Genomic DNA, 23,006 nt, shown 5'->3' with positions numbered 1-23,006 from the left:
TGGTATCAGAGTAGTGCCTTGCACCAGTAGATGGTCTTGGAATTTTGATTAAATCCTTGGAGGAACAAGGTTCCTTGGTGATGGACATGTTAGAACAGTTGATGGAAGAATATTGGCATTTGTGGATATCGACTTCTACAAGCCCATCTCTGCTGGCGTCTCCTTCTCCAATCACTATTAGTAGAGACCAATCTGAGAAAAAATTTGACCGCACGGGGAGTAGTGAAAGGCTAATTTCAAAAGTTGAATATGGAGAGAAAGTTTTCAGAAATTTAGTGGAGAATTGACTTCGGAAAAGTTGAGAGGTACTTTTGGTTCTATTGTATATCAAAGCTTGAGTGCCTCGAACTTGTACTTATACACTGGGCGGGATGCCTTCGATTAGATATTCTTATAGATGATTGTCTCCCCTTTGAGGGTTTGTGGGACCTCCAAAACAGAGTGACAGATTGTTGGGTCATCTTCTGAGGATGGTGTATCATTGCCACATTAATTGTCAGCTCTACAAGAGAAGAACAAACCAGCAGCCAGTCTCCACATTTAGGGTTTCAGAAAGGAAAGAAGACAACTTCAAATTCATGCTCAGAGTCTCGGGTTTAAATACCCATGACTTACATTGTGGGCTTGGGCTTGGTGCCCGTCCTGGAGTGGGCCCAAGACTACGCCCGGTCCCGGCCCGATTTTAAGTGACTTAATTCACATAAAGAGGTCACTTAAATAGTGAAATAAAAGATACAATAAGGGCCTCTATTTAAAATTAATCTTCCATAATTACATTCCGTCTGCATGTTCTGCACGAAGTCTGAATTATGGGTAACTTATTTACTAGGGCTCTCCATGAACATTCTGTCTTGTACCTACATGAACCAGTTGAAGTTGGATATCCAGCTTGAGGTAAGCTGCATGAAGCCAATTGATTATCATGATGAGCCCATGGCCTCCATGGAAGGAGTAGATTACTTCAGGTGATATGATTGTATCCAAAGATATCTCCAAAGTGCTAGCCATAGGGACATTTGGGACAATTCTCTTTAATGGGGTTTTCCCCTTTTTCCGTCGTTTTAAGTGGACACCAAAGAAGTATCAACGAACTGCTATTCCTCATAGCATTTCTGCGACTGTTTTTGGTGGAAAATGAGTCATCCTGAACACTGATCCCAGGAGAGCTCCTGTAACTGGTGAGAGTTCTTCTGAAAGACTTATTTTTTACATACATTTTACATCTGCCCTAAGCTATTATAAGCCCAAATATGAATAACATTAAGGACAATAGTTGAAAAAAGTAATATATGATGTCCAGGCTGACAGTTCCAGTTCCTCATCTCTCAGTCCCTTGGGCCACCCACAATCCCCTCTCATAATGATTGTGTCTACCTCCACAAACCTCTAGACAATATCTCTCTTACAGATAGGAACTACTGGGACTTTAGAGCAAATTATCCTCCCATTACTACATGATGACAATGTCACCACACTAGACCTAGACTAGAACTGTGAGCAGTGTTTTTACAGGTGTGTAGCGGTGGGCTGGCCCACGTGGTTCAGATGTTGGCAAATCATAAAACACTTCCAAAAACTGGTCAACACCCTCCATTGCCCAAGTCCCCAAGTCATCCCCACCGTTCTAGAGGCCACTTCTCCACAGCAACACTAGGTCCAATTGCCACCATCCTACGGGCAACAATTCCAAGGAACGCCGCCGCAGTTGCTGCTGCATGTGACCACCGTTGTATCCACCTATAAGGTGGCTGCCTCTAAATGATATGGTAGAAGGAGAATCAGGTTCTCAGCACACTAAAAAACAGTTATGGCTTAGAGCTAGACTAGAAGAGGTGTGTTGTTCAAGTTTGAGGGAAGTCTTCATTTTGGCATGGCATGAGATAAATCTTCCCTCCCACTCAAGATTTTTTTATGCCAAACTAGAAAACAGCTCAATTTTAGATCCCGGTTGGATGATTGGTCGGCGAGAGGCACCCTGCAGGTCCTGCTTTCATGAATTTTTGCCCTTACACAGAATCCTCATGCCACGGTGAGAGAATGTTGGATGGCACATGGAACCCAATCTTGGAAAGGGTTATGTTGGCTCAAAAAGGAGAAAAACTGATGGCCATGCCACAGGCGCTCGTACATCTTAGACCTTTGAGCAAGACAAGAGGTGGCTCGGAGTGGCGTGGGACCTCTTTTTCTGTCAGGGATGCCTACAAGATCAAAGGGGGAGAATCGAAGGGTATGACAACCATTACCACATGTGGCTTGTTGTGGAAACAGAAAGTTCCCATGAAGGCAATTGATGAGTGATATGATTTTTCATCGGGTATACGAGCGTAAGCAACCACGATAGAAGCAAGACCTGAGCATGACAGTCCAGCCCACTATTGGCCCTACTTAAACCCTACCTTCGGAAAGGCTAGGATAGGAAATCAAGTCATGAGTCCCTCTGCACCAACTCTCTCTCCTTCTCTCCTTCATGGTTGTAACTCACTTTGGTGTTCGTAAGTTGGAGTTGTCTCCCCCTCGATTTGCGACTATTTAATTGGCGATCCTTTGTCCTCCTACCATTCCCATTCTTCCCATTTACCCTGGGAACTTCTACACTCTTCCCTCCCCCCTCTCGTTCTCTTTCGCTCTTATCATCAGTGGAACAAATAGATGAATCACATCTTTTCTACACTTCCAAATTTACAAGTATTGGATATGGTCTGTTAGGATTGTATCAATGAGGCAGTGACGTGTGACACATGCCCTCTGAAAAATAATGTTCCAAGATGCGTTGGCAGAATGCTTTGTGTACAAGGGGTAACAAAGAATGTTCTAATCGCTTCTTTGCATGTCAGGTTTCCCAGTGATATGGGCACCACATCATATCCCATGGGTAGATTACTCTTCTTGCAAGGCCTTTTGGGACTCGCAAATCTAGAAAAAAGATGGAATGAGGAAGCTTCTTGTGGGGCTATGTGTGATCCATCACCGCTGTGAGGTGGTGTTTAAGGGCAAAACGGCCTCAAGAGACAATGTTCTTTATGACTTGGAGTCACTTTTGGCATATTGGTTTTAAAAGGGAGGGCCATTGCAGTCATCATGTGTATTAAATGTTCTATTTTAATAACATCAGGTTGATCTTCCCTCCAGGGTGATCTTCCATAGTGCTTCTCTGCACTTGCAGATCTTATTGCCAAGGCAACCGTAGATATTCTTACAGAAATGAAGGATACACAGGGAGGCGATGATATGGGAGTGGTGGTGGGGAATAGGGTGTAAGACTAGGATTATAGATGCTTTAATTTATCTAAAGATCCTCAAATCTCAAAAATCATGGCAGGGAAGTCATTCTTCTTGTTTTGAATATTTCAAGTGGATTGGTGAGGCTCTAATACCATCAAACAGTACTCCAGAGTTCCTTTGAGGAGATAAGGTTTAGCCTAAGATTAAAGGGAGAGAGGGGTAGTGAGATGATCGATCAAAAGTTGGGTATCATTCCACAGGGAAACCAGCTGAAAACCCAATGAGGCAATTGCAGGTTGACAGGAGATCATTGATAGTCAGTAGATGCCGGGATATTAGAGGAGAGGAAAGGAAATATTCACTCAAACTTCCATTAATTTGTTCTTGTCCAACCTTCTAAAACCAAAAATACTCCCTATAGATATAATTAAATCAATACCCCAAGAGGGGTTGGGGATCTAATCAAATGGCTTCTTTGGAACCATCTAATTAACTACATAATGTGGAGTATTTCATTTTTTCTTCTTTTTTTATCAATCTATTCGCTTCTCCCACTTCCTACTTTGTATTTGAAATAATTTGCCCCATTTACTCTAGCTATTTATCAATGAGCCATTATCAAACAAAGATATGTTAACGTTAAATGAGAAAGAATGTGCTGGAGATTGTCATGTTACTTCTTGGAAATGAAGACTGTAAAAAAGAGGTTTTAAGGTAGATTTCAATGCATATGTCTGATGCTCTTCACATGAAATGAATGAAGTCAGGGTCTCGATCTCAACAACAATTATCGAATTTAGAGCTTCATATGTGCATTCTCTTTGGTGACAGCATTTCTAAATCCAAAAACTATTCAATATTTTGGGAGTCTGCATTTCTTTGCTCAATGTATAGTGGATGCAAGATAAAAATTAAAAATGGTTTAACTCTCTTATATGTTTTCCTTTTCATAGAGTGGCTTAAAGAAATTTTTATTAAGGAGCTCCCATACTAGATTACTGTAACAGTTATCCTTAGTTTATCAATTTCTAGAAAAACATTTATTCTAATTTAACAGGTCATGCATTTTTCAGGAACTTGTTAGATCAGTATGGGGAGCACTTGGGCTTAGATACCAAAAAACATCCAGAAAACACTTCTTTGAGCAGATATACTGAAGCTCTGGCAAAAGCGTGGATTGTCTGGAATGATTCCAGGTGATTTTATTTGTAACTCTTTTGTCACTTCCCTTTCTTATATTTATTGACACATCCTTCTGCTTTCAGTTCCATTGTTTTGATCATAGTTAAGCCTGAAGATCGAAACATGTATGACCTTTACTGGTTATCTTTCACCCTCAGGGAGCTATATCCTTTTTCTCGTTCAACCACTTTATGTTATCTTATACTTGAAAAGTGTTTTATAACTTCCTCAAAATCGATTTTGAGTCACAGTTTCTTTTCCAGGGTTTGTGATAAACCACATTTATGTTTACCGTTCATCTCTTGTCTTGACTTGACTAAAGTACACACATGGTGTGACAAGCATTCACAAAACCTTGTCTGAAGTGGCCTGTGAAGGAGAGCTTAATCCAGATGGGACATTTCTAATGTAGGATTTTGTGATGCTCAGTCCAATGAAGTTTTGAGTAGCCAAAACTAATGCATGCAAAGAGATATAAGGTTGAAAATGTGTCTTTGTTTTTGTTCTAATGTTTATCATGTGTAGTGGTGGCAGAACAGTGAGTCTGATATACTTTCGGGCTGGTTTTTCACCAAGTCATTATCCATCAGAATCTGTAAGTCTTTCTGGTTTTTTGTTCTATTTATTTTCTTTTTTTGAAAGATTCTTATATTTATTTTCAATAAAATTATATTTATTTTGATCCTAAACGATAACCTAATTTGTAACAAATGGCTAAAAATTCTCTTAGTTTAACTTAAGTACACACATATATATCCACTACTTTCTATTATGATCATTGAATTGTTGTTGAGTGAGGGTGTTGTTCAGCATTGGATTCTTGACAACATCAGTTCATCCTTTGCAGGTGAAAATTTTCATCTATCAATTTTTCCAACGACATTTAGGGCGCTTCTCAAGGGTCTCATTATAAAATGAACAACTTGGAAATTATTTATAATATTGTGACTCGCTCCACAACTTTGGTCAAAGCTCCGCAAAATGCTTGGGAATATAATACCAAATTGACTTATAGATGGGCCGAGTTGAATCACTACATGCCCCTTTATCCCTACTTTCTTGATTGTGGGTATGTTCTTCAACTCATGGTATTTAAATTCAGCATAGGATGGAATCTAGATCATGAGTTTCTGTGAAGTAAACTCATCCATCTGGCTAAGCAAACCCTTTACATTATTCAGACTAAGGAGACACACCTTCACATTTTTCACTCTCAGTTGGTGGTGGATTTCTTGGGCATGAAACAAGCCTGGATTCAGTGTCAGCCAAGCCATGGAGAACAAGAAGGATGGGTTTGGATCAGCTCTTCCTTTTCAGTTCGGAAGGACTATGTGAGGATCCGTCAAGGAAATGAGGACCAATCAACTACCCAGGCATGTCGGGCCATTTGGCGCCTAAAGGCTCTAATAAAAGTTAATATCTTTGGATGGCTCTTTCTGCGCAAGAGACTGGTGATCCACGTCTTTCGCAACAGGATGTACCTAGAAACATCGGCGGCATGCACTTTATGCATAATGATGTATTGGTGTCATGTAAAACTCTTATCACATGGAAACGTTAGGTCTTGATTTTTATTGGTAACTGCACGAGGACGACATGGGTACATTTATTTTAAAATAAATCAGAAGTTCCAGGTAAATCCAAGATTTTCTCATCATGGTCAATAATCAATATGGTGTGTAAATCATGAATTTTCTCAAAGAACTCCAGGGATTATATCATCAATACATTGTCTAGCTTCTACCTGAAGTTAGACATAAATCATTTTGTGTAAATACCCTATAGCAGAAAAGGGTGGCAGAGAGAAAGATTAGACACGTAGTGGCTACCATCAGGACTTTATTATTTCATGGACAGTTCCATTATTACTTATAGGTAGATGCTATACTGACTTTAGTAAATCTAATCAATCAGTTTTCAATGCATGGTGGCATCGGTCTATGGCCGAGTTATTGCAGCCGTCAACACAGGCTATGGGAGGAACTAGGAGTAGTCTCACTCTTTCACGGGACGCCAACGCTGTTTGGAGGGGATTTGGACATGACCCTATAGTCGGGGGGTAGACCGAATGAGATGGGAGGGCAGGACCTAGGCTCAAAGGCTTTCGGGTCATTCATTTTAGGACCTGGATTGCACACAATGGGACCAAAAAATTGTACCTACACGTGGTGAAGCATGAGAGGTCCTACCACATTCTCTCATCTTGACAGATTTATCTGCTCGGTGGAATAACTTGAAGAATACCCATTTGCCGATATGCGGGCTCTCCCTAGACCACTATCGGACCATGCTACGATAATGTTGGCCAGAATAGACCCACTTATTTCAGCTGGATCGGTCATGGCTGCGTAAGGGGTTCAAGGATAATGTGATAACATGGTGGACAACCCAACCCGCCCAGGGCACAGCCACGTCGCGCCTCACCGCCAAACTGGCGGGACTGTGACACCACGTTATTAGGGTTAAGATTCAAGAAGGATGACACCGTCGAAGAGATAAATCCCTGTCATGGGTCCAGCAGTTGGATGCCATAGAAGACACAAGATGTTTAGTAAACGACGAGCTCAATGAGAAGAAAACAAGCAAAGTGGTGGTCGAAGAAGAAGATAAGAAGTTAGAACTTGATTGGAGGTAGAAATTAGTGCAACTTTGTCTGAAGGAGGGGGATGCCAACACTCAGTTTTTTTCATATGGTGGCGAGTGAAAGGCGGTGATCGAGTCACATACTACAAGTGCAAGTGGGGACGAGCATTCGCAAGGACACAAGCTGTTGGAGAAGAACTAGCAGATCACTTCGAAGCGATAACTAAGCCGGTGGCTCGAAACCAATGGAGATGGAGTGGAAGAATTGCATCCAAGGTGACACAAAAACAACAAGATGATCTAGTGAAGCCATTTGTTATGTAAGAGGTGTGGGAGGTGATCCCAGGCTTAAATGGAGAAGCACCGAGCCCCGATAGATTCCCACTCTTTTTATCCAAACTCTGGGATGTTGTAGGCTCCAAGGTGATGGGTACATTGGATGAATTCTCGCGAGGTAACTTTGGCTTAGAAAGACTAAATGGGTCACACATTTTTTCTGCTCAAATGAGGGGGGGGAGGAAGAACGTGGGGGATTTTCAACCCATTTCCCTATCAAATTCTATTTACCTCATCATCGCCGGCTCACCGGTTGAGGGAGATAATTGAGAGCTAATTGGACCATTCCAATTGGCATTCATTTCAGGAAAGTAGTTGGTAAACAGTGTGGTGGGGCCAGGAGAGATTGTATCAACATGGAAAAGGAAGGGGACAAAGGGCTTTATTTGGAAGGTCGGCTCCACGAAAGCCTACAATTTGCTCGATCGGAGATTTCTATGGTTTGTTATGCGAAAACAAGGCTTTCCCGAAGAGTGGGTGGCCTGGGTGAGGCGATGTGTTACGTCCCACTCTTTCTTGGTCCTAGTCAACGATCGTGCGGAAGGAGGATGGATCCACTCACAAAGAGAATTTACATAGGGTTGCCCCTTAAACCCTTAATTGTTTGTCCTTGTAGTGGACATCTTGGCCATCTGCACCCTTATGGCGTGCAAACACAGCCTATTAAGGGGATTTCAGATGGCGAGCTACCCAGGGGACATTCCACTACTTCAATATGCAAAAGACACAACATTTTTCATGGAAGACTCGGTGACAGAAGCTCATACCATATATGCATTGTCAGACTTATTCGCTGACTTCTCAAGGCTACGTCTCAATCAAACCAAGTCGGCATTAGTGGACTATGGACTCCCTTCGGAGGAGGAGGTACAATACATAGTTTTGGAGAAGATCCTTTGGTATATACACATGCATGTGTGCCTTTCTGTAATGTGACTCTGGTGCAACTTCAGTTTTTGTAATCTTGAGCATCCCTTCGTAGAGCTGTTTGCCTAATTCAATACCCAATGTTTGCCAAGTATTTATGAGTTCAATCCTATTCTTAGATGTCGGAGCTTATGTTTCTTAACTCACTAGAATAAGATAAGAATTTCTTTGTTGAGTGATGGACTAAATAATCTGATGGGTCTTGCTGGTTTGGTTAGAAACTCTCTATTTCTTGAATCTTAATATCCATTGGCAAGATGAATCTCACTTATTTTGGGTACAAACATTAGAAACACTTCTTTGGAATGACGAAAAGTGGTACACAGGAGGTCTCTATTGTACAGCTTATGTACATGGTATAAATATTTCTAAGCCTTACATGATTCCTGGTTTCATTCATAACTGGATGTTGTGTTTCTAGTTGGAACTCTGATTCCTTTGTGATGTTTGCTGATGGATTTAATTATAGATTCAAGGATTTAGATGGTTCTCCACAAAAAGGGAAAACTAAAATAGGGAGAATAATGGAGAAAGAACAGAATGGAGTATGGAAGGACATGGGCCCTTCCCGACATCCCCTTCCATGCATATTCCTGCCCTGAGTCCTGCAAGTGAGGATTAGGGTGTAGAGGCTAGATAGAGAAGATAAGTGAACTCTGGGATAGACAAAAAATATCTTCATTTTTCAAACATCATGGTTTTGAGCTTCTATTCTTATATCCTATCAGTCTTCTATTCTTTTATGCTTCTATGTTTCCTTGGGCAGAATCTATGAAGCTTGAAACATAGCTTTCTTATGCAAGTTCAATTTCTATGCTCTTGGTCTTGTAATGAAATTTAAGTACCCATCATTAATTATTAAGGGATGCAAATATGAGGACTTTCACAACCGGGTAATCCATTTAAGATGACCCTCAGGAAATGCAGCTTGTTGCCATGTGCATCAATGGGTTCAATGTTTACCGGTGACACTTCAACCATCAGAAAGATGTGTGCATTAGGCATCACGAGTCTTCTTCCTGTCAGACTAAATGAGCATAATGAAAATAGAAACCCATCTAGAGTCATATAATTTACAATCCATGATCTCTTTGTACACTGCAATGTTGACAAAATCTTCATCATTATTCACCTCCAACCTTGATAATGATGGAAATATCATCATTATTACTCAAGCTATGGATGATGATGAAAGATAGTAAAGATGATGGCTTTTGGCAACAAAAATTTTGTTTCATCATCTGCAACCACTACCAGGCTTTCATCTTCATTAAAGTTGCATCATTACTCTGCTCTCCAATCAGTGCGTACATCTTTTTTATGATAGAGACTACTTAAACATCAGGTAAAACTGAGTAGCTGCTATCAGGTACTGCCTCAACGTCCATTTGATGATAGCAACTACCTCATGTTGATAACTGCTTAACTGCTTAGTAACTGTGTACTTTCTGTGATATTTCTGCTCAGTGATTTTGAAATCCATAGTGAGGAGATAATGTGTGGAAGAAATACATAAAAGTTTAAAAGGGAAGTGAGAGGAGATGAAAGAGCAGAGCGGCAGGGGGAACCCCATTGCCCTTGAAGTTGGGCTGAGGGAAAGAAATAAACATGATTTTGACAAACAAACTAAACTACTGTATGTGTTTCCTACCCATGTATAGGGATAGGAAAATTACACCAAAACCCTACATCCAACAATATCATTTTATATATTTAATGTGATTTTTACTAATTGATTGAGTTTTGTTTAAAAAGGATCGCCACTAGAAGTTGTTTTAAATGTTCTCTTAATGTTAGTTTTTCTTTTGCAAGGAATGGAGAGCGAGACTGATGATGGAAAAGTCTTCTGCTATTAAATGTCCATCTATATCTTACCATTTGGTTGGCACCAAAAAGATCCAGCAGGAGCTGGCTAAGCCTAATGTTCTTGAAAGGTAATGACTTACAATTATTGGTCAAAAATTTGATGTTTAAGTTGAAATTTTGGAACAACCAATGAATCCCCATTGAAAAATTGAAAGATATGTTCTAAAGAGAAGATTATGAGGAGATTGGCAAAGGAGATGTGAAACTCATGATAATTTCATTGGCATCTCAAATTTGTCTAAACTCACCTGAAAAGAAGCTTCCATAAATGATAAATAATAAATGATAATCTCAATCCAATTTTCTGACTCATAATCGCAAAGGTGCTTGAAACTTGATATTCAAATACTCAAGAATTGGCCTTCAGAATCCTCTCAAATCAAAGTTCAGATATGTGCAGAAGTCATTTTTAAATCATGAATTTCTCATTTCAGACCCACCTAATTAATCCCCATGGAAAATAGAAACATTTTCACTAAGCGGAGAAATTAAATGAAGAGTTTAGCCGATTAAAAGATTATGAAACTAACCTTAATTTCTTGGTCATCGTAGATTTCTCGATAACAAAGAGGATATAGAAAAGCTACGGAATTGTTTTGCCGGTTTATGGAGCCTTGATGATTCAGAAATATTGAAACAAGCGATCGAAAAGCCAGAGCTCTTTGTCCTCAAACCCCAGAGAGAAGGGGGAGGTACTTTAAACCATAGTTTTATCTCTTTTTATACTACTAAGTATTTTTTCCTTCCCTTTTTATCATCAGGAAACAATATTTATGGTCAAGACGTTCGAGAAACCCTGTTCAAGCTTCAAAAGGAAGGAAACAAAGGACTTGATGCATTTATTCTAATGCAGAGAATCTTTCCAGCTTCTACGCTGACCCATTTGGTACGCGATGGCGTCTGTCGCCAAGACTATGCCATTTCTGAGTTGGGTATTTACAGTGCCTACTTGAGGTAATTCACTTTGCATGATTCCCTCTCTTTTCTTTAACTTGCCTATGTGTCATCTGACTGATTAACGTGACATGTACGGGAAAAAAATATGAAGGAATAAGGACAGGATCATCATTAATGAGCAGTCCGGGTACTTGATGAGGACTAAGGTTTCCTCATCGAATGAGGGTGGAGTGGTATCTGGATATGCTGCTCTGGATAGCATATATCTCTCTCCTGATTGAGCGTGATCCCTCACTGCATTTTTAATTGGTCAGAGTCCACTGAATCGGGGTGTCTTCACCCATTTATTATTATACATTATGTGTCGGATGAATTGAGATAGTTTGCACCCATATCTAATGGGTTCGTGGAAAATGAGCGAAGATTTCTCTCTTTATATTATAGATGTGATTCTTAGGAGGAAAACATTACCTTTGGCTTCATTTTTTCAGAACTTCATTCCTCCATCTTCATCTTCATCTTCATTGACCTTCTAAGATTCAGATGCATCGTCATGTCATGAAGTCTATGAACATTCAGGCATGAGTTATGAGTGGGCCCGAGTTTGATTCAGTATTTCAATAAAACAAACAAACTATCTGACTTATAACTTAAATAAAGCAAGGCTAGTCCATTCATAGCAGCCACGGATTAGTTCAATCCTTACTAATCTCTATATTCACCTTATCTCTATTACATCTTAATTAAAATTCTGAATATAACTCTTCTACTACCCGTCTTAATACCAGCCTCTATTAGAATACCATGAAATCATCTCAACACCCTACTTTCTAACTACCTATTAAATCAATAAACCATATTAATCCTAAAAGTAATATGAATGATATATTATACTATCTCGCCCTATTCCCTAGTCTCCCCTAATACCATCCACTACTAATTATTACATATTATATTGCCTCCTCTCTTACTTTAATTACTTTCTTCCACTGTCTAATTGATTATTTTCTACCCCTTCAAATTTCTTTATTCTTACAACTCATCTCTTATATTATCGTATTATATACTAAATTCCTCTAATCATTCTTCTCATTATCTGACTATCTTTGGTCCCAACTAAATCATTAGATTCATTACTAAAGGCCAGTACATGTAGAGACGACCTCACTCCTACTATACACATGCTTGAGTGAGTTAAAATAATTACGAATTATATTTAATTCAGGAAAATTACATTTACAATGACACTAAAAACAACTGTGTAATTTGCCTACATCACTCTGATATTATGTATGCAGTACAGTGCATTGGACCTTCAATTTTTATCTCCCAACCTGAGACAATAGGAGAGACCAAAAAATAGACTTCCATCAACCATAAGGGAAATTTTATTTCTCTAGTTTATTTTGAAGTTAATCTTGCCTAAGTAACTGATAAACTCAATTTTAGGGTTTTAACTCGTCATTAGTGATTGAGATTATTCAATAAATATATACCAATACTTACCTTTGAATATTTAGTTAGTGATGAGTACACATCATCTCCAAAAGGAACGAAGATTAAGGATTCAATTTTCTTACTAAAGTGTTTATCGATATGAGAATAGATAAAGATGAGAATTTACTGGGCAAGATAGTGATATCGAGTAAAGGTTGTGAATAGTTTTAATAAAAAATTCAAATTAGCAAATAAAATATGAAAAAGAAAGTAGAATTATGGGAATCGTAACGTGAATGAGGTAGAGAATGTGTCGGATACGAGAATGATTGAGTGAATGAACAGTGTGATGACAGATATACGAGATTATGGGGATGCAAGGAGGTGGTGTGATAGAGAAAAGGTGATAGTAGAATCTAATTATGCTAACAATGATGTGAGGCAAGAGCAACGTAAGTCCAAGACATTAAGTTAGATCCTTATGTTCCCCCAAGATCACAGTGATTTACGAGTACCAGTAAGATCCCCCTCTTCTCTAATGCTTCTTCCCACACACCCTAGACACCAAGAACACACTTGATGGATCTTAAATCTCACTATCTTTCAATCAGCCTACATAAGTAGGAAGCAAGTTCAAGATGAATTTTACAGTGATCCAGGCCTCTAATTATAAATTGGAGGAGATAGATGGAAAGAGGGTGAGACGAAGCAATGTTGAAATGTTAGCTCAATTGAACCTGTGGATCGTCAGCTATCGCAGTTTTAATTTGGATCAATCCTAGCCATTGATTTTTTAAAATTATTATTTAAATAACATGTCTGCAACTGATGTTGCGACGCATCATCATGCACCACATCAGCAGAATCCCCCTTTTTACCAAATAGGAAGGTGACACATGTGTGCCTACATGTGCACCACGTGTACACGTGCGTACCTCGTGTACACATGGCCCCATTTTTGTCGCGTGACACATCAGCACAGCGCATATTTTGACCACTCAACAGAGAGAGAGGGAAGAGAAAACAATATTTTAATTAGCTCTTTCTCGATCCACGGAGCAAATTTATTCCAAAAAAGCTCTTTTTTGTAATTTGTCCAAGTCATCTTGTGCCGTAAAAAGATAGAAAAAGTAATTCATTATCTTAAATTTCATTATGGCATTGCTTTTATTGATGCCATAACGGAGTACCTAAATGATTGCTACCGCCAATCATTATCTTTAGTTATGATTCATTGCCATTCGACGAATTGAACGGTGACACGTGATAGCGCGAGATAAAAACATTCAAAATGCATTATAAAATTCATATTTAATAATATAAAAGACCATAAAATATAAATATATATATATATTGACTAAGAAAAATCATATCTTTACGAATTTAACATCAAAAAATTCCAGAAGAATTATATTCTGACTCAGAAAATTGTATTATTTCATATTATGTTGTTATAAAAATCTAAAAATATATATAAAGATTTCAGAAAATTCAGAATATCATTCTAAAATAGATTTAATCATTTTAAGCTTGATAACATGCATATATAATTAATTTAATGCAAATAAACATGTAAATATGGTCAGGTTAAGGTATTAAAAATGCATGTTCTTAGTAACATTAGATATATGGTGGTAGATTATGTAGTAATATTTATGTTTGTATGCCAATGTAGGTCTATCTCTATTGTCAATACACAAATAATGGTGAGAAATTAATTTACATGGGTAAGGTTAATATTTTTTGTGTGGATGATATCAAGACATTTAGGTTACCCCTAATAAGACAAATCTCTAAACACAAAGACTAACCTCACTCATGAAAATGATATTTGTGATTGTGTCTAATTGGTTAAAGGCATGAAATCATTTGGTTGTAAATGTATCACTACAAACAAATGGGCTTGAAAGGGTAGTAATTCAAAATTTTATAAGGCTCTTATCTTGTGTAAGTGGTCAATCAAGTTGATTCACGCTACTATTGTGTAAGTGGTCTTAGACCTAAGACACCAAAGACGTCTTGTGGCTGGATAGTTGTACTTTGACTATGATATGTGTCCCTAATCATGGGATTCTAAATAGTATTAGTTTGGTTGCATCAAGAAGTTCATGAAGATGATTCAATAGTCAAGATGGGATCGTCTACCCTCGGTATAAGAGTTGATAGCTCAAGGAAGAAGAAGTGATAAAGTCTTTGGCCAAGGCAGTGAAATATCGGAGAAGAGTTCTCCGATAACTTCTGAATGCATCGGTACTAACTCAGATGAATGATTAGGGTTTGAAAATTGACCATACCCTAAGTCGTCTTAGGAGGGTGAAATGGATGGGGGATTATACACACACGGTAACTAATGATGAACAAGTTACATGAGTGAGTTGATACACACTCCTTTGTATATTCTAGAGCACGAGTAGCTTGGCACCCCACTTGTGGAGACTCAACCTATCCATTGGGTTAAATCGATTTGACATTAAATAATCTATATGATGGCATAGTTATTTTAATTTGGAAGGTCAATAAAGGTTATTGGGCCACTAGAGTCATTAACTAGACTGATACATGGGCCTAGAGGGTCACATGCAAATGATCTTTATACCTAAAAATATCTACTTAAGTTTTGGAGGTTTTTATGAAAAATACCGTCTTAGTATAAATCGGGGAAGGCCCTGAACAAAATTCACCCGGGCCAAAATTGTTTAGGGGCCTTCCCCTTCTTTTCCTTTCTCTCAATACCTCCTCTCCACTCCCAATGCGATCGGGACAGTGTAATGACGACGACGGACAGTGAACTGATCTCTTTAAGCTGAATGAGGAGATTTGACTTGCGAAGGATTGCATGGATACATCTAGTGGATGCACACATTAGAAGCTCTACACAACTCACTTGAGGATTGAAGGAATAATGGATGTGACCTGTGATGAGGTTCTTCATTTCATGTTTTATCGATATTGTTTTGATTCGTTTGTCTTCCATTACATATCATTTTGGTTTCTTCATCCATATCAAGGCCTGTAGAACCCAACAAGAAGGCCCTGAATGAAATTTACCCAAGCCAACATTTTTCAAGGGCATTCCCCTTCTTCTCCCTTCTCCCCACAGCTCCACTCCATTTCCGATGCGGTCGAGACGATGTAATGACGACGATGGAGAGTGAATAGAGCTCGTTAAGGTGAAAGAGGAGATTCGATGTGCCAAGGATTACATGGATACATATAGAGTATGCACACTTGAGCAGCTCTGCACAACTCACTCGAGGATTAAAGGAATTACGGATGTGATTTGTGCTGAGGTTATTCAATTCATGATTTTGTTGACGCCATTATGATTCAGCTTTAAGTCTTCCACTATGAGTCATTCTATTTTTTCATCTAGATCAAGGCCCTAAAACCCAACAAGGCAATCAGATCAAGATATCCAATTGACCCAACCCATAACCTAACCTTGATCATGTCAGGTAAGTTGATTCACGTCAATTCAAACCCATTCCCAGACTAGGGTTAGGCACAACCCTAGTCTGGTTCAGGTAATCAGATCAAGATATCCACTTTACCCATCCCCTAACCTATCCTTGATCATGTCAGGTAAGTCAACTCACACGTCAATTCAAACCCATTCCCAGACTAGGGTTAGGCACAACCCTAGTCGGGTTCAGGCAATCAGATCAAGATAGCCACTTGACCCATCCCCTAACCTAACCTTCTTGGTCAAGTGAAGTAAATCAACTCTCAAATTAATTCAAACCCAATCCCAGACTAGGGTTAAACCCCAAACCCTAGTTTCAGAAAAAGGCAGCCACTTGACCCATCCCCTAACCTAATCTTCTTGGTCAAGCGAAGTAAGTCAACTCTCAAGTCAATTCAAACCCAATCCCAAACTAGGGTTAAACCCCAAACCCTAGTTTCAGAAAAAGGCAGCCATTTGACCCATCCCCTAACCTAACCTTCTTGGTCAAGCAATGTAGGTCAGCTCTCAAATGAATTCAAACCCAATTCCAAACTAGGGTTAAACCCCAAACCCTAGTTTTAGAACAAGACAGCCAGTTGACACAACCCTCTCACCTGACCTCCTTATCGGGTCAGGCTAATGGACCTCCTCCTCAGTCATACCCAAACCTGACTTCCAAAACCCTTATATAAACCCACCCAGCCCTCTCCCTCCACCTAGGGAACGGTAGCTGTCATCCCTCACGTCACACATCACGGTGGCGGCAACGTGACGGATGACGTGATGATGACGGTGACAAATCTCAGATGACGAACTGGGCGTGATGGTGATGCGATGGTGATGGGGAGCCTCTGACGAGTGACATGACAGGGCCACCGTTACGGATGACGGCCGTGACGGATTTTTAAAAATGACCAAAAAAGCTTAAAAATCATTAGACATAAGCCTTTTGATGGCCGAGATTTTGCCACGTGGCGTCGCTAACTTGATTTCTTAGCATTTTGCAATAAAGTCCCTGCATTAATTCGCGCGTGCAAAAGGATACCGTCCCAATATAATTGGAGATATGCCCCTCCAATTCTCTCTCCTCCGCATAATTGTTTTTCCTGTCACACATGACGGTGATGCTGTCCGGTGATGGGGACGTGACGGCGACTCCGTAAACTGTGATGGTGACAGATTTTTCTGAAATCCTCAGACGCGTAACAGGACGGTGACGCAACGAAACTTTCGTCACGTCATCCGTCCCGTCACGTCCAGGGCTCCACCAGTTTTAAAAAACGCAAAACTCAGAGAGAAAGAGAGAGAGAGAGAGAGAGAGAGAGAGAGGGAGAAGAAGAAGAAGCTCAGCGAGGAGGGAGAGGAAGAAGGCGTCTTCACCCACTGTTATGGTTCTCTCTCATCGACCCATCTCCTCTTCCTCTCTCTTCTCCTCGCTCTCCAAATCCTGCTCCAATCCCCGCAGACCCATCTCCAAATCGGCGAAGATGGGCGGCGTTCCCGAGGTTTCTTCTCCTCTCTCCGCCGGAACAGCGCTGATCGGCGACGCCGAGGCCCTGCTGAAGAAGAAGGCCGCCATGCGCCGCGCCGGGCCTGAAAAGCTCCAGGTGGGACTCCATCTCGCCATCCGAGGGATTGATGAACGGAATTTTGCCCTAGGTAGAGACTCCATGAACCGACACTCTTCTGCCCTTGTCCTTGTTTGATCGGTGTATCTCGATTTAGGCCGGGATTCTTATTCGTTTTCGTTTTTGAACCAGGTATCTCCCTTTTCCTTCCATCCATTGCAACTTCTTGGGTTCTTGATTCAATTTACCTAGAATAAAGTGTGGGATCAGTTCTTTCATAAGAAAATTTAACCAGTTTTCTGCGTTGATGATGTCACTGAATATCAATTTAGCTCATCCGTCTTTTGTTTTTCTATGAATTATTACACGTCTCTTGACCAGAACATCTTATCTCAATAGGAAAAAACTTCATTTTCAGGTTATTGTGGATTCTTTTTCATTTTCATCTTTGAGATTTCTGGTTTTTCTCTTGAGCACATCTAGAACAAGGGTTTCCTTTTTCCTCCATCAATTGCAACTTCTTGGGTCCTTGATTCGATTTACCCAGAATAAAATATGTGATTAGTTCTTTCAGAAAAAAATGTAACTAGTCTTTGAACCAGGGGTCTCCCTTTTCCTCCATCAATTGCAACTTCTTGGGTCCTTGATTCGCTTTACCCAGAATAAAATATGTGATCAGTTCTATAAGAAAAAAATTTAACCAGTTTTCTGCGTTGATGATGTCACAGAATATAAATTTAGCTCATCAGTCTTTCGTTTTTCTATGAATTATTACACGTCTCTTGACCAGAACATCTTATCTCTAGAGTAAAAACTTCATTTTTCAGGTTATTGTGGATCCCTTTTCATTTTCATCAAGTTTGAAATTTCTGGTTTTTCTCTCTTGCACATCTTGAACCAGGGATCCCTTTTCGTCTATCAGTTGCGACTTCTTGGGTCCTTGATTCAATCCACTCAGAATAGAAATCTATGATTGGTTCTTTGTGATGATGATTTCACAGAATATAAATTTAGCTCATCAGTCTTTCGTTTTTCAATGAATTATTACACGTCTCTCGACTAGAACATCTTATCTCTAGGGTAAAAACTTCATTTTCAGGTTATTGTGGATCCCTTTTCATTTTCATCAAGTTTGAAATTTCTGGTTTTTCTCTCTTGCACATCTAGAACAAGGGTTCCCTTTTTCCTCTATTAATCACAATTTCTTGGGTCCTTGATTCAATCTACCAAGAATACAAATCTGTAATCGGTTCTTAGTGATGATGATGTCACAAAATATAAATTTAGCTCATCCTTCTTTTGTTTTTCTATGAATTATTACACATCTCCTCTCTTTCAAAAAAGAAAAGAATTATTACCCGTCTCTTGACCAGAACATCTTCTTTTTTGAAACACTTCACCAGAAAATCTTATCTCAAGAGGAAAAAACTTTATTTTCAGGTTATTGTGGGTCCCTTTTCATTCTCATCATTCTAAAATTCTGGTTTTTCTCTGGAGCTTTTCTAGACCCAGGGATCCCTTTTCCTCTATCAGTTGCAACTTCTTGGTTCCTTGATTCAATCTACCCAGAATACATATCTGTAACCAGTTCTTTGTGATGATGATGAAACTTCTTGGGTCCTTGATTCAATCTACCCAGAATAAAAGTCTGTAATCAGTTCTTTCTGATGATGATACCACAAAGTATCAAGTTAGCTCATCCTTCTTTTGTTTTTTTATGAGTTGTCACACGCCTCTTGACTGTAATATCTTATCTCAGGAGAAATCACTTCTTTCTTCAGGTTATTGCAGATCCCTTTTCGTTTTCATCATTGAAATTTCTGGTATTTCTCTCAAGCACATCTAGAACGAGGGATCCCTTTTCCATCATGCATTGGAACTTCTTGGGTCCTTGATTTAATCTACCCAGAAAATAAATATATGATCAGTTCTTTGTGGTGATGATGTCTTTCGTTTTTCTATGAATTATTACATGCCTCTTGGTCTTAACATCTTATCTGAAGAGAAAACACTTATATTTCAGCTTATCGTGGATCCCTTTTCATGTTTATCATTAAAATTTCTGGTTTTTCTCTCGAGCACATCTAGAACAAGGGATCCCTTTTCCTCCATCAATTGCAACTTCTTGGGTCCTTGATTCAATTACCCAGAATAAAAATCTATTATCAGTTCTGTGCGATGATGATGCCACAAAATATCAATTTAACTCATCCGTCTTTCGTTTTTCTGTGAATTATTGCAGGTCTCTTGACCATAACATCTTATCTCAAGACAAAACACTACTTTTTCAGGTTATTGCAGATCCCTTTTCATTTCAATCATTGTAATTTCTGGTTTTTCTCTTGAGTACAACTAGAACAGTTCCCTTTTCCTCTATTACTTGCAACTTCTTGGGTCCTTGATTCAATCTAATCAGAATAGGAATCTGTAATCATTTATAGTTAAAAAAAAAGTAATCATTTCTGTGTGAAGATGACGTCTTTCGTATTTCGTATCATCTTACAGGCCTCTTGGCCATAACATCTTATCTCAGGAGGAAGCACTTCTTTTTTCAGGTTATTGCAGATTTTGATGGGACGCTGACGAGATACTGGATCGACGGTGCCCGCGGACAGAGTATTTACATCTGATTTGATGAACTTGGGATTGCTGTCTTACCTGAGTAAATAAGATTTCTGCAAACTGATGAATTATGATTGATTATTTTTAGCAAGCCACAATCTACTCCAGCAGAGCGATCCATTGTACGATGCAAAGCGGCAGGAGCTGTACGAGTATTACCATCCTCTTGAGTACTCCCCCTCCATTCCCATCGAGGAGAAGACCAAGCTCATGGAAGAATGGTAATAAGCTGTTTATATCTGTCGAGAAATGGAGCCGGTTTCTTGTTCTGTCTCAGATATTTATATGGATTCTGCCCGTTTGATCACGATCTGGTTATTTGTGCGTCATAAATTAAGTGAAATTGATGAACATTCATCAGAAAAAGTCTCGTCAAACTGATGGTTTTCCAAGCTCTGGCCAAGTTGAGTGGAGAAGTCGTTTTGAAATACCTTTTTCTATTGAAGATGAAATTCTTTAATAGTGAGTATGTTACCTCTGATTCTGGTAGAACGGCTCATTCTTAGAAAAAAAAAGCCTGCGTTGAGGTGCCAATATTTATTGGTATTTGGTAATTGGTTGTATTTGTTTTTCAAAGTTCATACATATCGACATTTACGGTTACATAACGACAAAATAGATCATTAAACCCATGAAAGCACGTTTAAACATAGGTTGTATTCGCAGTGAGTCGGGCCTGTACTCCAATTATAGCATCTCTCCATCGAAATGAGAGAATCTCCCTTCCCTGAGCACTCCAATTCGGATTCAAGAAAACAACTCCCTCTCACTGAAGAAAGCCCTCATATTTATACCTGCTCTCCCAAGAATGCCCCTCTTTTTAGTGAGGGCCCGCATGTGTCTCCTTGCGAGCGTGCCATCTCTTGTAATTAAGGGGGATACTTCGCATCACATTCAACAAATACATAAAAAAAAGAGTTTGAAGATAAATAAGACCCTGAAGAGGGACTTAAGTTCAAAAAACAGAGATAGGGTTGGGCGTCGTTTAAAAGTTTACGACATCTTTGGTACTGCATAGAGTTGGATCAAAGACAAGCTGATTACCTATAATATGGTCCAGTATTTTTGTTGTTTTTATTGATGTTTTTCTTGATTGTTTTCTTAATTAGCCTATAGCCCTAGCTAACTTTAAAAAACTCCGCATTCTGTTATTGCAAAGTCTTACTTTGTTTTTCAGGTGGGACAAGACGCATTCCCTTCTTATTGAAGGAGGCCTCACCTACAGTGACATCGAGAAGTCTGTCTCAGAGGCCAACATTGCCTTCAGAGATGGGTTAATTGAGCTCTTTGAGTTTCTCGAGGTATGCAGGATTCAAAGTTTTAGATTATTCATCTTTCAAAAAAAAAAATTTAGATTATCGGCTGCAGCAAAATAATGCCAAGTGATTCATCTGTCATTGGTCAAAATATGGGAATTAACAATGGCGTCAAATAAATGCATGTAGTTTAGGGTTTGCTGACGATGGCAACGCCAGAACAAGAGGACATGGTCGTCGTCATCATCGAACCACAGATGCATGACGAGGGCAATGATGACCGGTCATCGCCCGTAGAAATAGAGAATGTGATGAGAGAACAACAATGAGATATCATTGTCTTCCATATGCAATTCTCAGACTTTGGACAATGACAAACTCATCATCATCGTTATCTCGGAGTAAACAATTGATAAGGACAGAGACGAGTCGCCATTGTCCTCTCATCCACTTTGATGGTGAACCCTAATCGTGTTAGTTGGCTTAACGAGCAGAAGTAAGCCTTGGAGTTTTTTCAAAACTTAAATCTCAGAAAGTTTTTAAGCCATTTCCATTTATACGGCGGCTTGGTTTTGATTCGTCAGACTCTTATGATTTTCCTTGTTTCTTCATTCAATCGAGCTAAGTGGGTTGCAGGAATGGATAAGTAACGAATTGTATGTTGTTGGATCTAATCTCAGGAGAAAGGTGTACCTGTTCTGGTATTCTCAGCTGGGCTCGCAGATATTATTGAAGAGGTTTGCATATCAAACCCAGTTTCCAAAAATATTGATCTGCAAAGTCCATTCTTTTATGTCCCTCGTGATATTTATTTATTTCTTTTTTTCTAATAGTTTCTCTGAAAGCATAAATATAGAAATAAATGTATTTCATCTCTGAACCGTGACCCGTATTTGTCAGTAAAATTGATCTAACTTGAAACTCCGGTTCCTCATGCTATTTTCTAATTTTGAATGCTTGGTTTGATAGTTGAATACCAAAATAATTCATGATTCTTGTCATTTAGGTCTTCAGGCAGAAACTTCACAGATCATTCAAAAACATCAAGATAGTGTCCAACCGTATGGTCTTTGAAAACGACCACCTTGTTGCCTTCAAAGGTATTTTCCAAATATCTCGGTCACGGCCCTTGGGTGTATACCGTTTCGTCGGGTGATCGCCCTCTTATTCATCTTAAAAAAAAACAATATTGCTCGTGATCATATTCTCCGTTTGTCTCTCTCTCTCAGTCTAATTCTTGACTTTTTCATTGGTTTGTTCGTCAACAGGGAGGACGATACACGTCTTGAACAAAAACGAGCATGCTCTAGACATGGCAGGGCCTCTGCATGAGCAGCTGGGGGAGCCTAATGGCTCAGAAGGTGCCGATATATCAGTAAAGAAGAGAACGAACGTTCTGCTCCTTGGTGATCACACTGGTGATCTTGGGATGTCCGACGGATTGATCTATGAGAATCGGATAGCCATTGGATTCCTGTAAGTTCTGTCTTATTTCATTTACAATCGATAGAGATAAAAATCATATTTCATTATCATGGGAGAGAGTCATATTAAGGTTGGCAGATCATAGAAAATTCTTCATCGTCATCCGTGAATCTTGTCATCATCATCCATATTTGAGCTTGGACAAATGAAGATAATCAAGACAACGATCAGTCATCAACC

At 39.3% G+C, this 23,006-nt stretch overlaps 2 protein-coding genes across 3 annotated transcripts in view; both read left to right on the top strand.

Moving 5' to 3' along the window:
- The window catches only part of LOC144715629 (glutathione synthetase, chloroplastic-like), a 29,681-nt gene extending 18,065 nt beyond the window's left edge, over nt 1–11,616 (top strand). The window contains exons 5-12 of the mRNA XM_078590581.1: nt 4,296–4,418; nt 4,488–4,588; nt 4,728–4,812; nt 4,930–4,999; nt 10,063–10,184; nt 10,669–10,808; nt 10,878–11,070; nt 11,165–11,616. Coding sequence (XP_078446707.1) covers nt 4,296–4,418; nt 4,488–4,588; nt 4,728–4,812; nt 4,930–4,999; nt 10,063–10,184; nt 10,669–10,808; nt 10,878–11,070; nt 11,165–11,294 — 964 coding nt within the window. The 3' untranslated portion in view covers nt 11,295–11,616. The remainder of the gene's footprint in view (nt 1–4,295; nt 4,419–4,487; nt 4,589–4,727; nt 4,813–4,929; nt 5,000–10,062; nt 10,185–10,668; nt 10,809–10,877; nt 11,071–11,164) is intronic.
- Nucleotides 11,617–17,187: 5,571 nt separating this feature from the next.
- The window catches only part of LOC144715759 (5'-nucleotidase / magnesium ion binding protein), a 9,081-nt gene continuing 3,262 nt past the window's right edge, over nt 17,188–23,006 (top strand). Inside the window, exons 1-8 of one of the 2 annotated variants that reach the window (XM_078590735.1) lie at nt 17,193–17,286; nt 17,361–17,502; nt 20,019–20,079; nt 20,174–20,306; nt 21,263–21,386; nt 22,022–22,078; nt 22,348–22,441; nt 22,610–22,817. In XM_078590735.1, coding sequence (XP_078446861.1) covers nt 17,383–17,502; nt 20,019–20,079; nt 20,174–20,306; nt 21,263–21,386; nt 22,022–22,078; nt 22,348–22,441; nt 22,610–22,817 — 797 coding nt within the window. In that variant the 5' untranslated portion in view covers nt 17,193–17,286; nt 17,361–17,382. Of the gene's footprint in view, nt 17,503–20,018; nt 20,080–20,173; nt 20,307–21,262; nt 21,387–22,021; nt 22,079–22,347; nt 22,442–22,609; nt 22,818–23,006 lie in introns of both variants that reach the window. The other variant, XM_078590734.1, reaches the window with a different exon arrangement.

This window comes from Wolffia australiana, chromosome 19 (assembly GCF_029677425.1).
Source record: "Wolffia australiana isolate 7733 chromosome 19, ASM2967742v1".
In the NCBI taxonomy this organism is placed as follows: Eukaryota; Viridiplantae; Streptophyta; class Magnoliopsida; order Alismatales; family Araceae; genus Wolffia; species Wolffia australiana.
This window is presented reverse-complemented; position numbering and strand designations above follow the sequence as displayed.